We start from the raw sequence: 14911 nt of genomic DNA, 5'->3' as shown, positions 1-14911 counted from the left end.
GTTTAAAAATGTAAAAAACAGAATAACTAAATTCTCTAGAAATATTTCTCATGATAAAAGCCATAACAGTTCTTGAGTCTTGTATAATACAGCACAGACTGCTCAGTTAGAGTATATCAGCAGAGAGTAAATAAAGAGTAGTCCCATACTAAGCAAAAAGTACTTTAGATTATCACACTTATATGATATTCGATAAGTAGAATTATTAAAAGCAAATCTGAATTTCATATTCAAGCTAAATCTTCAGCCAAACTTCAGTTAGAGGCTATTGTACACCTTTTTGATAGTCTCGGGCAAAACTGCAGCTAAAGCAGTTTTCCTCTATGTAGTACATCCTGGTTTATTTTGGCTGAACCCTGACACAATATTACTGAAGATTTTTTTAAGGAGTTCATTACACCTTTGCCCTTCTTAAGCAAAGGTTATCACAAAGCTGTCTGTATAAGTGAGTTATGACTACTGGTTGGTCACTAGTGCCTGTGATATTACTTCTTACATGTTCAGTGATAAATTTAAGTAGGCAGTTGACAAGGAGGAATCTCAATCAAGACCAGTATTGTGAAATCTAAAGATAGTAAGGTTTCATTTACAGAGATAATAACTTCAATGTATGAGTGCTGAGCAAGCAGGTGGAATAATTTCAACAAATTTACTATTCATATCAAAATTAAAAATTAACCTTTCTAAAAATTAAGACCTTCAGAATAAAATCGTTCTTCAAGAATTTTTCACCTAGACTTCATTAATGCTTGTATGTTCATCCTAGCAGCTAATACTGTCAGTATTTATTGATTCAGTCTTCTAATAGTTACATCATCTTTGCAGCATGTCAGAGAACGTCAAGGTGACCGTGATGCCATATGACTGGAGTATGACTGTAATGTCACAATACATTTGTGTCAGTTCTTTATTCAGAACAGACATACAACAAATCTCAGAGTGTTAGAAGAGCAAAATATTGACTTGTTTAATAAACTGCTGTGTAAAATGTTTCAGCACTTCCTGTAATGCTGCCAAAGCAGTATGGTCATAGAAAATGTAATTATATTTTTCACTGTTTGCCATAAGTGTTATTATTAATGGCTTACAATTACAGAAAATTCTTGCCATGGAAGCACTAAAAATTTTACTTTATACACAAGAACCATGTATTGATTACCAGCCAATGGAGCTTTAAGCAGCAATTTGGTAGCTATTCTGCCATTAGAACTGCTATGAGGAAATATCAAAAAGTTATTTAAATAAAACTATCGAAACTAGAATTCAGCTATGGCACTTTGACCAATGCTATGTCTTCCCAAAACACCATGAGGTCTTTCAACATTCAGATACGTAACTTGATGTTATCTGAAAAACCATTCTCACTAACACAGCAGTGAAGCATTTTACTTTCCTGCAATGAGATTTGATAACATACTTCCTGTATCACCTGGATTTCTCCTGAAGGTTTGCTTCCTTCAAGCATTTGACCAGCTCAGGCTTGGGTTTATGAAAAGACATGTGCTTGGTTAAAAACTGCCTTTGATTTTAATAATTGCATTGTTTTACATAAGGGTTGAAATGAGACAAAGATTATAGTACATTGATTCATTTGATACATTTAATCAGTTCCTATTTTATATGTATTTTAATATCTTGAAATTATAGCTTTAAATTATATGGAATGTTTTCTTTCTTTCCATGAGCAAAACTCACTGTCCTCACAAACAGGAGTCCTGTAGTTCATCAAAAATAATTAAAATCAGATAGATAAACTAATAAAAACATGAACACAAGTATATTTAATTAAAATAATTAAAAAATCATCATTCTTTCTCCTTCTCTTTCAAGAACTTGATAAAGTAAGGTGCAAGGACATACCTGGATTGATATCATCACCCTGGAATAACAGATTTTATTCAGTAATAAAATCCAACTTAGCAGAAACAAGGAACTGGCCTATCCCAAGGCATAAAGACTTCATCTGATGCACTTTTTCTTCACAGTCTTAGCCTGGAAATTTTGTAGCAAGGAGGACTGGATTGGACCCACTTTAGGAGTGGCTTGAGGACATCACCCTTGAGAGGTGATGCTCACATATGAACAAATGCTTTTGAGTAGTTTCCTAATTTTCACACATCTGCATAGTCTCAAATTTTGTAGCCTCAGGCACACAATGTATTTAGGAAACACCTGTCTTTGGTGTGGCACAAACTGTGACTGTGACCGTGTGCCCACGCAGAGGCATAATCCCTCCTTCTCTCTGACTACGAATACTCACAAATTGGCAGATATGGGGAAAGCAGTCTGATCTCAACATTTGTTTGTTGTTATGCGCCAGAAATTAGTTTACAAACTTGTCTTCAAATTACAATAATAACCGTTTCCCAATATTATTTCAAATTTGCAAGAGGCTTCAATGCATCTTAATTGATGAAGTCCAAGAGCCCAGTAATTTCAGCTTGAATATGTGATCGCATTCTGATAAACACAAAATGCCAGGAAAATAATAGGCCTGGCAAAACAGGAAAGTTATGAAGAGGGGGCTCTGACTGATTCCAGCAACATGGGACAGTTGTGATTGCAGAAACGAGCACGGGACAAGAACCGACGCAGGCAGGCGCATTAGCAGTGTGAGGTTCATGCAGCCATGGGAACATTTGCTTAATATATTCTTGAGGCATACACACACACAAAGCAATTTTAAGATGGCCCTAAACTTCTAGATGACGGCCTTTTTTCCCCACTTTATCAAGATACTTCTCTGTTACTAAGAACTACCATGCTATTTCAACTTCAGCCTGTCAATCCATCTGAATGGGGCTCTCAAAGCATAAAGACAACGTCTTTTAGAGGGCAATGTATTTTGTTATTGCTGCTGCAGTCAATGAAGGCTAATTTGTTTTTCCTTGACTTTTATGTACTATTATCCATATTATAACAAGTCACGAACAGTTAAAGATCGGGTTTTATTGTGCCAGTGTGTCTGGATAGAATAATAAAGAACAATGCCCTCTCTTTAGAGATCACGCTCTAATTAACTGGTGAACAAATAAGACAAATGTTACAGTGAGAAAATAAAATAATAATAATAAAAGAATTGAGTCATACACTGACATTTCTCTAATCAACGCCAAATAGGAGTGATTCACCTATCAACATAGCAAAGATGGATTTTAAAGTAAGATTTCAATGAAAACAAGCAGCTCAGCAAACTTCCACAAATTTCCCCAAGCACAGAAAACATCATGGAGAATTAGCTGAAAAGCTAGATCACTCTCTCCGCAATGTCTTGCTATTCCCTTAGCTGTGTCCTGGGGTATAAGAGCAGGCAGTTCAAGGCCTCCACAAACTCCATGAGTATTTTAACTGCTAACTTCTATGCAAAAAATGGCCAGACCAATTCCAAGTCTGGCTGCCCCCATTTCCTTTTCTTCCAGCTGTTTTTTTTGTCAGTTTTTTAACGAAAGCGCGATATGTAGGGGCTGATATGTGGAAGTGCTGAGTCCTTTCAACCAACACTGTAATTAACAGGAGCTTTCAACATACGAATCGCTATGCAGTGTTGAGTATCTCCAAAAATCAGATTGTAGTCAGCTTAAAGCGGATGCCAAACTCACCGCATACTTTCAATCTTAATCACTGTTTTTAATTTAGTGCTGGTAAAATGGAGATAACGCTACAACCTCCCACTGAACCTGTTTTTTACAAAAATAAAAATTAGGGATGTGCTGACTTACGGCATTCAGAGTGCAGCAATGAAACATGGTACTTGAAACTAGGATGAAAAAAGGAGTGTGAATGATTTAGTTTGCCAGGAACAAAAATGTATGCATGTATATGTGTGTGTGCGTGTGTGTGTGTGTGTATATATATATATATAAATAAAAAATATAAAGATGTTTATTTTATATATATAAATATAGTCTGTTATTTTAGACTATTAAAATGATCTACAGTCTTGCACACTTAGAATAGGATTACTTACTACTTTTGATAGCTGTTAGATAAAATTCAGCAAGCTGTCACAATAAATATTTTAATCTCTTAATATATTTCTAATGAATTCCATACCTTATTGGGACCAAAATCTTCTCAGGGATATGAAACAGTGAAAAAACTGATGTGGTCCCTTCACAAACTTTTACTTTAGTTTTTTACTATATGCATTTTATTATAAATTAAAATGCAGTAAAAAAGATCACATTAAAATTCAATGATGCTCTAAGTTTTCACCATACCATTTTCTGGCCATCCCAATGGAGAAAAACAAATGTATATAAGAACTAGAAGAGCATCACTACTGAATAAATGCACCTACTAAATTGGACCAGAGCTGGCCCCAACACATCAATTAGCACTCTGTTTTTAGCTATATAAAACTGCCTCTAAAGGCATTTTCTTGTTTAAAAACTCTGGGGGCCCCTTTACGAGCGCTGCCACACTGTAAAATATCCTCCTCTGTCTCCACTGCGGTGACCACCTATCGTTTCATATGCAAAGCACTAAGCGCTGCTGGTGGTGTTAACCTCTCTCCCGCACTCGCTACGCAAAGCTAACCAATACAAGCAACATCACGCGTGCCACACTTTTATGTAGGTTCATTCTCCTTTTCATCCTTGACCACACCACTGCTAATAGGAGCTTTTAATGCTTTATAAAAGAAATAATAAAAAACACTTGTAGTGTAACTGGGGGCTTCCCTGCATAGCAGGCAAAACCAGGTGTTGATGCCCCAGAACCAGGGCTGCGTTGCTGCTGCCGTGGCGGGGGTCAGGGCAGAGAGGGCCCGGGAGGCGGGAAGAGGACTGTCCCCACGCCGTCCCTGTCCCAGCCCGCCGCCGACTTCTCCTGCCACAGAGCTCGTCGGCCGAGCAGAAACGGGGCCACCCTGCCCTGCTCTTCCCTAAGGTGACCTGCAGAAGGGGGTGAAGGTGTTTAAGGTGGGACTGGGCCAAAGTAGACTCCTATTAGGCCAACATAAGTATTTTCTGTGTAGGCTCTCTCTAGCAAGCCGGTTCCTCCACCCTCTGGGTATTGCTGTCTGCCCCAGACATTTCCATTTGGGGAATTTTTTTTCTTAGTAAGTGGAATACTTAAGGACACAGTCCTCCTTTCCTCAACAGGTAAGCATGGGCAATTATCACCTCTGCCACGAAAAAGAAAACATACTCAGCTATAAAATTGAAATTGTTTCTGTAATGCACACCATACATGACAGTCAAGCACTTTATGTAGAAAGGTCAACTTCTAGCCATAAGTACACTTTAATGGAAATTAAATGTCATGACACACAAACTTTGAAAGTTTTATGGTCATCACGATTTTGTTACAGACTACTTATAGGGGGATGTATCTTAAAACTAAACTCATGTGTAAACTTTCTTGACCAATATCAGTTTGGCACCAATTCACCATTTAATTGACTGTTAACAAATTCTCCAAGATATGACCTCTATACAAATATTTTATCTTCCTGTTAATTAGTAATTATACATTGGCAGGAGAAACAGCGTTTCTTTCCAATTATTCCAGAACTCAGTGATTATTTAAACTTTGCTAATTAACAGTGGAGGGCCAGTACATCTTCTGGGCAAATTGTATTTGATAATCCCTATTAAAATATACATGGCAGTAGCTGACTTGTAACAAACAACAAAAAAAAGTGGCAGTTCAAAGGGTATTAGATACAGCACAAGGCAAATGGGGGCCTATTAAAACTTCCCCAACTGTTCTAATGAGGATGCTGAGGGTCATTTCTTCCTAGTTTACCATCTGTTTGGTTTCTGGCAAATATCTCCGGTGTGAAGGGAGGGTCCTGCAGCCCATTTGGCTTGTCACAGAGTGAAGCAGGGCTCTACAGCAATTTCAGTTAGTAACAAAACTGCACTTCAAGAGCAGTCTTATGGACACAGTCGAAAACTTTTTTTCTTAAAAGCTGGCATTTAGAGATCATTCCTTAATTTTTAAAGCTGTGAACAAGTACGGAGGGGCAAAGGCTGAGCAGCAGGGAACAATTTCATCAGCTCGCCTGAAAAGCAAAATCCAACAGTTGGCTTTTTTTCCACCTCCTTACAATGTTAGTGGGGGATGTTTTCCTTTATCTGGCAACATTCAAAAGCAAAACATTGCCCCAGAACCATCGGCGTTTGCGCATAAACTGATGCCAAACCCAAGCCAGAGAAGGCTCGGCAGTGCTCGCAGCCCCTCGCTGGCGCAGGGGCACGGCGCACCACTGGCTCGGCGTCTCCGGAGGCTCCCCTCCGGAATATGAGAACCTTCATAGCATGGAAGCAATGAACTGCAAGAGAAAAGACTGCAAGATGATCTTTTAAAAGAGTATCTTTCATATTCTATTTTACTGCTTTCTAGCAGATGCGATTCCCCTGTTCAGATATTAAAATGTTTCCAGATAACTCTCAAAGGTTCTTATAAAGTAGCTTACAGAATTAAACAAAACCTAAAATTTGCCAGCAGTTTAGGACCTTGCCGCAGAAAGGAGACATCTGTTTTAAAAGACAATAAGTTTAAAGTTGTGTAAACCTTTACAGAAAATAAGCCAAAAGATTTTCTATTACTGAATTAGGCCTGCGGCAACAATTTCCAGTGTAATGAGAGCTTTGAATCCTCTTTCTATACTGGAAACAATAGAGCCTATGTACTTTTAAAAGGATCTTTTAATTTAAGGTTAAAAGATTAATGTATATACAAATATTATCCTAAAATAACTTGTTTATTCTGGACTTATTAAAATGTAAACATGCTGGTAATTAATAACAGTTTTACATAAAATGAGATATATTTTTGCTGAACTATAAAGGCCTACAGCTTTCACCGCAGTTTGCAAACAAGAAAGAAACTAATTAGACCAAACTCAAAATTTAAATAACTTGTCATATGCTCATGACATGAAAATCTACCAGGGCGCTGGGTCGCGCTGGGAAGAACGCGGACGGGAGCGATTCGGTGTGACTCGCAGGTCAAAGGCGGCCTTTGACGTGCGTGGCCCAGCACGCGCGCTCAGCTCCAGCCCGCCGCGCGGGACCATTTCACGCAACGAGACACGTGCAGGCTCTCGGCACGCAGGGCTCCTCATCGCTGCGGAGGGATTACGCTCTAATCTTCTCCTTTAACGGTGGAAATTGCAGAAATGGCATTGTGACCTTGATGCCGAGCGCATAAGGCTTTGGAGAAGTTTCACGGTGTTCTCGTACTTATCCTGAGGTGCAGGACGGTAGCCCCACCACCTGCCAAACCCAGTGAGCCTTAATCCCGTTTGCGAGCCGTCGCTCCTGTCGAACCCCGCCACCAGATCTGCAGCTTCCTAGCCCTGCTCTCCCACTTTATCTTACGTTCTTGGAAGACCGCAAGCAGTGAGAGCCCTACCCGACCGTCGGAGACGGCGGCCGTGCGGGAGGGCAGCCTGGGAGTGCCGACGGCCGCCCCGCGCCCGGAGAGCGGCTGAACATCGCCCGGGCTCCCCGCACCAAGAGCAGGCAAAGGGAGGGCGACGCGGGGATGGGGGGACACCACAGGAAGTGGAGCGGGGTGGGACTGATGCTGGGGCGGACCGACGGCAGCGGAGGTGAGAAAGGGGAAGATGAAGAGTGGGAACAAAGCTGGAGCACAAAGCTGAAGGAAAGCGTAACCGAGCCCCAGACCCACGCCAGACTGACTGGGAAATAAGAGTAGAAACAATAACGGAAAGATGCAATTTAGCATATCCGTCGTATCAAGGGATCTTACTAAAAAAAGAAACACTATGTTTAAAAGCTAGATTTAAGGTTCATTTCTGTAACTCAGAGCTCACGCTCACAGCTTGGCTAGTGAGGTTTCAAATAAACATTTATGTATTATCCCAGTTCTAGTTTTAGCTTTACAAAATTAGTTTTACTGTTTTCTGAACCCAAACAAAGGTTCAGCTTGGGACAAAAAATGAATACTTAAGACCACTATTAAGTTTTATCCGACAAAGCTTACTCATTTTTCCCTAGCGCCATTAGGAGTTAAAAGGCTTCCCAAATAAATATTTCAGCAAGTTTCACGTTAGTATAATCCCACAGAGGAAACCACAAGCACTTTATTTATTTGGCTACGCAATATATACCAAAAAATCCCAAAGAAAACATAATCCTAAGAATTAAATTTGTTAGCGTTAACATATTTTATCTTCTTTCTTTAAAGGCTCCTGATGTGGTGAACCAACTAAGATAACTGACAATGATTGTGCCTTCATCAAGTGGCTTCCTAAATTAGGTAATTAAAAGATAATTGTAGCCACAATATAGTAACTTACGGTACAAAAGGCAGATTCGTGTATGTTGGGAAGACTTCATAGAGTCAAGACAGACTGGAAGATTATGATAATCTAGTGTGACCTCCTGTGTAACACAGACAAGAGCACTTCAGTGGTAATACTTGCAAGGGAGAAAAATCATTCTTCCCTGCTCTGTAAGCAACTGCTATCAACCCAATTTCAGAATATTCCTATCTCCAGATTTTTAAAGGCCCAGCTTTGGCCCCCTGTCTACTCTATGACAAGCCACTTAAGTCTTCAAATGGAGGTCTCTGAATCTTACATAGTCTTCAACATTTTAAAAAAGTTAATTTCGAGTGAGCTAAACCCAAGCTGAACATCATGTTTACTCAATGGAAAGCAAAAGCTGCTGCCTTGCTAATTAGAAACGATGATAAAACAAATGGATCCAGGCTTACCTGAGAAAGCGCTTTGTGTTTTCTTCAGAAAACAAAGTAATGGCATTCCCACCTATTATTATATTAAACAGTGTATTAAATATTGTGGAGACTACTCTCTTTCTCCTGGAGGCTGTAGATTTTTAAACACTGTTAATTTTTAAGAGCAGATCATCCACATGCTAAATGCTTTTTGGAAGAGGTCAACCTTCTCACCTCTCACTGAAGAGAGGAGAAAGAACAAGTTTACGTAGTTCCAGTCCTGGGAGCCCTCAGTGCATCATGGATTGAACATTCACATAACCCTAAATCTACAAGCTGTTGCCGTTTTTTCTTCAGTATTTACCTTCTACTGTGACTTCAAAGACAGAGCACTAGAGCATCAGCTCTTTAGACTCAGTCTGATAGTTTTCTTCAATATATATACAAGTTTAGGAGCTAGCAAAGACAAACAGCAAAATGAGATTTTTATCTAAAATGCTGCATAACTAACAATTGTAACACAACTGACTCTACAGTGTGCCTGCATAAAGATCAGAAGAAAGGTCATGGATGGAAATAGATTTTCCCTGAAATGGATAAAGGAATATCCATAATTGAACAGTAGACCTCCCTCAGGCATTATGTTTCAGAACTCGTATTGACAAGCAAAATGAAGTAGTTCTAACTATGCGTGACCGCTTTTGCATATCTTCAGCTTTAATACTTTTCCAGCCTGTAGGCTTGGATTTTCTTTTGGTGCATAGAATGCACATTTAACCAGTCTGGTTGTTGATTATCTTACCAACAACTGAATGGTTAAAATAACACAAAATGTTGACAGATTAAAAAAGGCCATGTCTTTTTTTCCTTCAATATCTGACACACTGAGATACCCACTATAACAGTCCCTTTCTATGAACAAAGATAGAAATGTAGGAAAAAATATATACATATTTTTGTAAATGCACAAAACTATCTAGGTTCTTAAATATTTTACTTAATCTTCATTCTTAAATTATTTAGATGTGATTAAACATGATATATACCTTGCTTGATGAGTTTTCAGTAAAGAATCAAGATCTCCCTAATGACAAGACACAAGCACCTATTTTATTGCAAGATTATAGTTTGTAGGTTGACCATCCCAAAAATTTCAGAGATAAGTGCTCTCCTTCTCTCTTACTCTATCAGATCCTGCTCATCTTGTAATGAACACTGTGGGGAAGGCGAAACAGCAGTATTCCTTCTTCTGGAAAAATACATATTTAAGTAAATTAAATATATAAGTTATTAATTAATTATTAAACATGTTATTGCAAATGCACCACAGTTGTATCAGAGATACAACTTTGTACTCATTTCTGTAAATTTATCCTGGATTGTTTGCTAAGGGCCACTTGAAGTTCCTCCAAAGTAACTGATATCACTAAGATATCGTCCAGATAAGTGGGAGACTGGAGGCAGTAGTTAGATGAAAAAATAGAAATGCACAGATAGAAATCTTGATCAAATTTTGAGAGCTGCAGGTAAAATTTTGGAAGTAGAAGATGAAAACATGCAAACTGTATCCATCAGTACCTTCAGTATAGATGATAATCTCTCTGCTATGCTAATTCACTAATTTTTTTTTTAGATTTTTCGTAAGAACATAAAGAATATTACAAATAATGAACTGCAAAATGTATAGTGGTAAATTACACAAATTTAGAAGAGATTTTCCAAAAGTGATTGTTCTTAGTACAACTAGCCTAGTTTCTATCATTGAATGTAACAGTAGAACGTGAAGTATATGTTAAATTTGCAAAAACCATCCCAACCTTTTTACTAAAATCCCATTTTTCCCTATGTGGAAAATAATTGGCTATATAAAATGCATTAACCAACATTTCGGTTGTAAGAAAGAAACTACTGCTAAGTGGCTTTGGAAAGTAGGTTTACACTGAGCTCAAAGGATTCAGTTTTTCAGTCTAAGAACAGTTAGATGCTTTGAACTTAATGCTTCAGTTTATACTGAATATTGTACCATTTAGAAATGGCTATTTTGATTAGTTTCTCTGCTGAGACTTCTCTCTCTCTAAATTCATATAATTCAGTACATCAGTACCAGGGCTGACCAAAGGAGGGGAAAGTGGAGGAAAAAATAAAAACTGTCCAAAACCCACCACTGCCCTATCTCACTGGCTCCCACTAACTTTCATGTATTGATGATTAATTGGTCTAAACTAAGCTGTTTAGGTAACTGTGTTCTTATTAATGTGCTCTGTACAGCCAAATATTTATTACTCTGGGTTGCAGAATTCTGAGCAGGATCAAATGTAAACTACATTGGACTTACCAAAGCCAAAAGCACTGGAACCACCAACACTCTGGGAAGCCTGAACACTGGTAGATGTGTAGAGTCCAGTTACCAGTAAGCCATCAAAGAAGGTGCTTGTTGATATAGTCACTGAAATGAGAGAATAAAATATCTGTAAGTATTTATAAGCAGTATTTAAGATCCTGTATAGTTCTGTAAATACTCTTACCCTTGAATTAGGTCTCAGCTATGTGTTCCATACAGTAAACTTGCCTGATTTCCCCTGGTACTTATGACACTTTAGTGACTTTAACTTAGCTTTCCCATGTAATTTTCCCAAACATCTTATTCAGTGTTCAAGCTATGTGTACCAAGTTTCTGTATGCACTTTTACAACTTCCTCAGGGTTTACTTAAAGAAAATTGACTATTTTAGAGGTAAACGACTGGCTACTGGTGTCTGAGTCAGCTTCTATTCCTAAATGAATCATAAGTCATGTACTAGTAATCATCTGCAGCAGGAGCCAGACACAAATTGAGCATTACAACAGGATCTGAAATGAACACCAAAAGGACAGTTGTGTCCATCTCTGCTTGGGAGGCTTCCTTTGCTAGCAGCACAAAACTGTGCTACACTGTAAAATAGATGCACAGTGAGCTTGTAAAAAGCAGCATTGGATATATGGCTCATAAGTAATTGTCAGGACATTAGAATATAGTACCCGCAATGAAATAACCAGGATTACGGTATTGCTCTTTCTGGATTTAAATAGAATGTTAAGTTATAGTTGTTTAAACAGAGTGTTAAGATATAGTTGTTATATGCATTGTAGTATTGAACATTTAAGTTATATGGGAACCTGAGTCATTACAGATTATGTGCATTGAAATAACTCATGAATGTATTTTTAATAGATTCTTAAATATTATCAGTAAAGTTATCATCCAAATAACACTTATGGGTAACACTGGAATAGAGGTATTCTTTACTAAAACTGATAATGCTTGCAACTTTTTTTGTAAACGCTAATTCTCACATTTTTATTTGGTAACTTTCAGATATTATCACTGTATGCATATAATCAGCTTCAGTGGCTCTATCTTGGACAGACCTGAATTATTAAGTGATAGGTTTTTCCTATGATACAAATGCAATATCCTATATGCCCAGCTTGACTTCTCTGATCCCACAGCAATGTTATTTGTTTCTTAATAATCTCCTGTTCATATTTATGTTTTTTACATTCTCTCTAACACTAGGTTGTGTACCTCTGAATTGAAAATTGGAACTAGGAAATTTTACAAAAAAATTAATTAGATAGCTTTACAATGAGGTAATTTTTCTTCTCTTTCTCCCCTTATATTTTTCTGCCTATCATCCTTTTCTACATTGTTTTATTGTAAATCTTTACCCATATTTAGTTAAATAAAGGTAAGCTGTGTTGCAGCAGAGGGATCCACACAACAAGATCTCCATGTTGAAGAAGAGCCTCATGACTTCTAGCCTTGTACACTGAAGGTACATCAATACCTTAGCTACCATGCTGGTTCTGCTTTTAGACTTTATCCTTTTCTCCCCTCTTAACACACAGCATCAGCGCTTGGCAGCAATTGCTGCCTCTCCTTACACCACCCTCCACTTCCCCATACTGCTCATATATCATGAGCTAGCGATGGACTGGGACACTGAAGCAAGGGACTGCTAGATCCTAGTACACTTACTTGCGATTATACATACAGCAGTGAAACAATTTTTTTTTAATCCCCAGTCATTCAGTGGTTAATCTGGGATACATATTGCTTCAAGCTTACTATTAAATATACAAAGAACATGCAAAACATTGAGTGGCTTATTTTGTTGGCTCCTCAACAGAGGAGCAATATTTACTATATTTAATTTATCCTTCATCTGTCTATATTTAATTATCTTCCTTTCTTTGATTATTCAATAGTAGATGGGATAATTCCTGAACCCAGTTCCTCTGCTCCCAAAACTCTAAATTTCAGTGTTTTACAACAGACACTTCCCCTGAATGCAGATAGTAGGTTCAGAGTCATATGCTCAGTTTTTAAGAAGTGGCCACTTCTGATGTGTTAAAAGAACAGCAAAAGAGATTAAATTTTTAGAAAGTAAAATAAGTATTATGGAGGGAAAAAGAAAATCAAACAAGCAAACAATGAATTCTTCCTGTGTGTGATGATGAAGTGGTGAATAATGCAGAACCTTTTATTCCCTTTGTGCTTCTAAACTGACAAAAGGCAAAACATATGTTGAAAAATATGCCTATGCATTATTTTTGAAGACTTGGGAAAAGCAGTCAGTGAAAAGCATTGATAGAAGGGCACTGGGCCAGTACTTTGCTACCATTTTGTTTCCCTGTGGGGAAGCATCTTACTCTTTATTGAATAGCATATAATGCAAAATCCTACTGTGAACAGGTGACCAGTCTCTCTCTGGGAAAGGAGTGATATTTTACAATGCCTGTATTTGATTTTGGACATATTTGTATGATTGTCAACCCCCATTTTACATGGGCATGTAATAGGTCAATTTTTATTGTTGAAAAATTTCCAACACAGTATGGCTCCCTCATTAAGCCTCTGGGAAACTGCACAACGCCTCTAGCACATTTTTTAAAACAGAGCACTAGACTGTTATTATACACATGTCATACATTTCAGAATAATTTCATAGTTCTTCAAGAGGAAAAAAATTAACCATGACATTCTCAGTGATGATTTTTTTTCTCTAGCCAATGGTGAAATACATCAAATTCACATGAAAGAAAATACTCAGTATGTCAAACGTTAATGACCAAGCACAGGAAAGCTAGTGTACAGGCCAGCAACAGGACCATGATTTGATATTGGGACTAGAGCTTGCTATTAAGGGCTCTTAAATTCCCGTCCCTCAGTCAGCAAGAAGACTCCTCCGAGATCCCATTGCTTCTGCCTTTATGCTGGCTTAGTTCATATGCAGTTGTTGCCAAATATCTGGTGCTTCAGGAGTGAGGACTGACGCCAAGACCCATGGGGACCTTGGAAAGCATCTGGAGGTGCACGGCTGGCGCTTGGGCAAGGGCCCACTGGCGTGCCTCACGCCGCTCTGCCCCAACACCCTTCCCCAGCAGAGCAACTTGGGCGAGCGGCAAAGCGTGGGGCTGCCCCAGGGACTGGACAGCAACTAGGGGGGACGCCAGGCACTGCCACCCCAAGCGCACGGGGAGGTCCTGCTCATCATGTGGCATCCAGCATGGCAGGGAAGGACAGGGAGTTCACGAGAGAGCCGGTGGGAGCCAGGAGCCCACAGCACAGATGCGCTAAGGAGGCCCTCAGCTGCCTTGAAATTGCCTAGTGATAGACCGAGACCATCTTTCCGAGAAATGCAAGAGGGTTGTGCTAGGAACAACACACCCAGGGGTCTGACTGCACAGTAACACCCCTCAAACACTGTAGGCGAGGCTGATAACTGCTATTTTAAAGGCTGCCCAACATTTCCCATTATAAGGCTCTATTTTCAGTTCCTGAGATGTTTGCCAATTTTTATCCTCTTGGGCTTTTCTTTATTTTTCATGGTAACTGTCTGCCTCAGACTGATTTAATTCCTGGAGGGAGAAGGAATTTCAGTCAAAATCGTTCATTCATTTCTGAGATGAGGTTAGAGGAAAACATTGTGTTGCTCTGGTTGAAAAATTCCAGTGTCCTTTGCTTTCAACAGCTCTTTCACTTTGAAGCAGGGAACTGAAATTTCCAAAGGGTATGCCTTGGTGTGAAAGTTCTCCTCCAAATTTGGACAAATTGTATACACATGGAAAAAATCAGAGTTCACACATGCTCAATAGACACATTTTCATTTTTAGCAGCTAAATATTTCTGGAGATTCTGTCCTCATTTAACACGCTCAGAGTTCTCTCTGATTTGAGTGCTGACTAACAGTGCTTGTTAAAAAAATTTCTGTGAA

General features: G+C 38.7%; 1 protein-coding gene across 1 annotated transcript in view; it reads right to left on the bottom strand.

Annotated features, from left to right (window-relative positions):
• Nucleotides 1-14911, bottom strand: part of RELN (reelin) — a 277854-nt gene that overhangs the window by 245238 nt on the left and 17705 nt on the right. Inside the window, exon 2 of the mRNA XM_026059038.1 lies at nt 10991-11101. Within this exon, the coding sequence (XP_025914823.1) occupies nt 10991-11101 (111 nt within the window). The remainder of the gene's footprint in view (nt 1-10990; nt 11102-14911) is intronic.

This window comes from Apteryx rowi, unplaced genomic scaffold, assembly GCF_003343035.1.
Source record: "Apteryx rowi isolate R43461 unplaced genomic scaffold, aptRow1 scaffold_151, whole genome shotgun sequence".
NCBI classification, from domain to species: domain Eukaryota; kingdom Metazoa; phylum Chordata; class Aves; order Apterygiformes; family Apterygidae; genus Apteryx; species Apteryx rowi.
The sequence above is the reverse complement of the archived record's forward strand: the minus strand, read 5'-3'. Positions and strand labels throughout refer to the sequence as shown.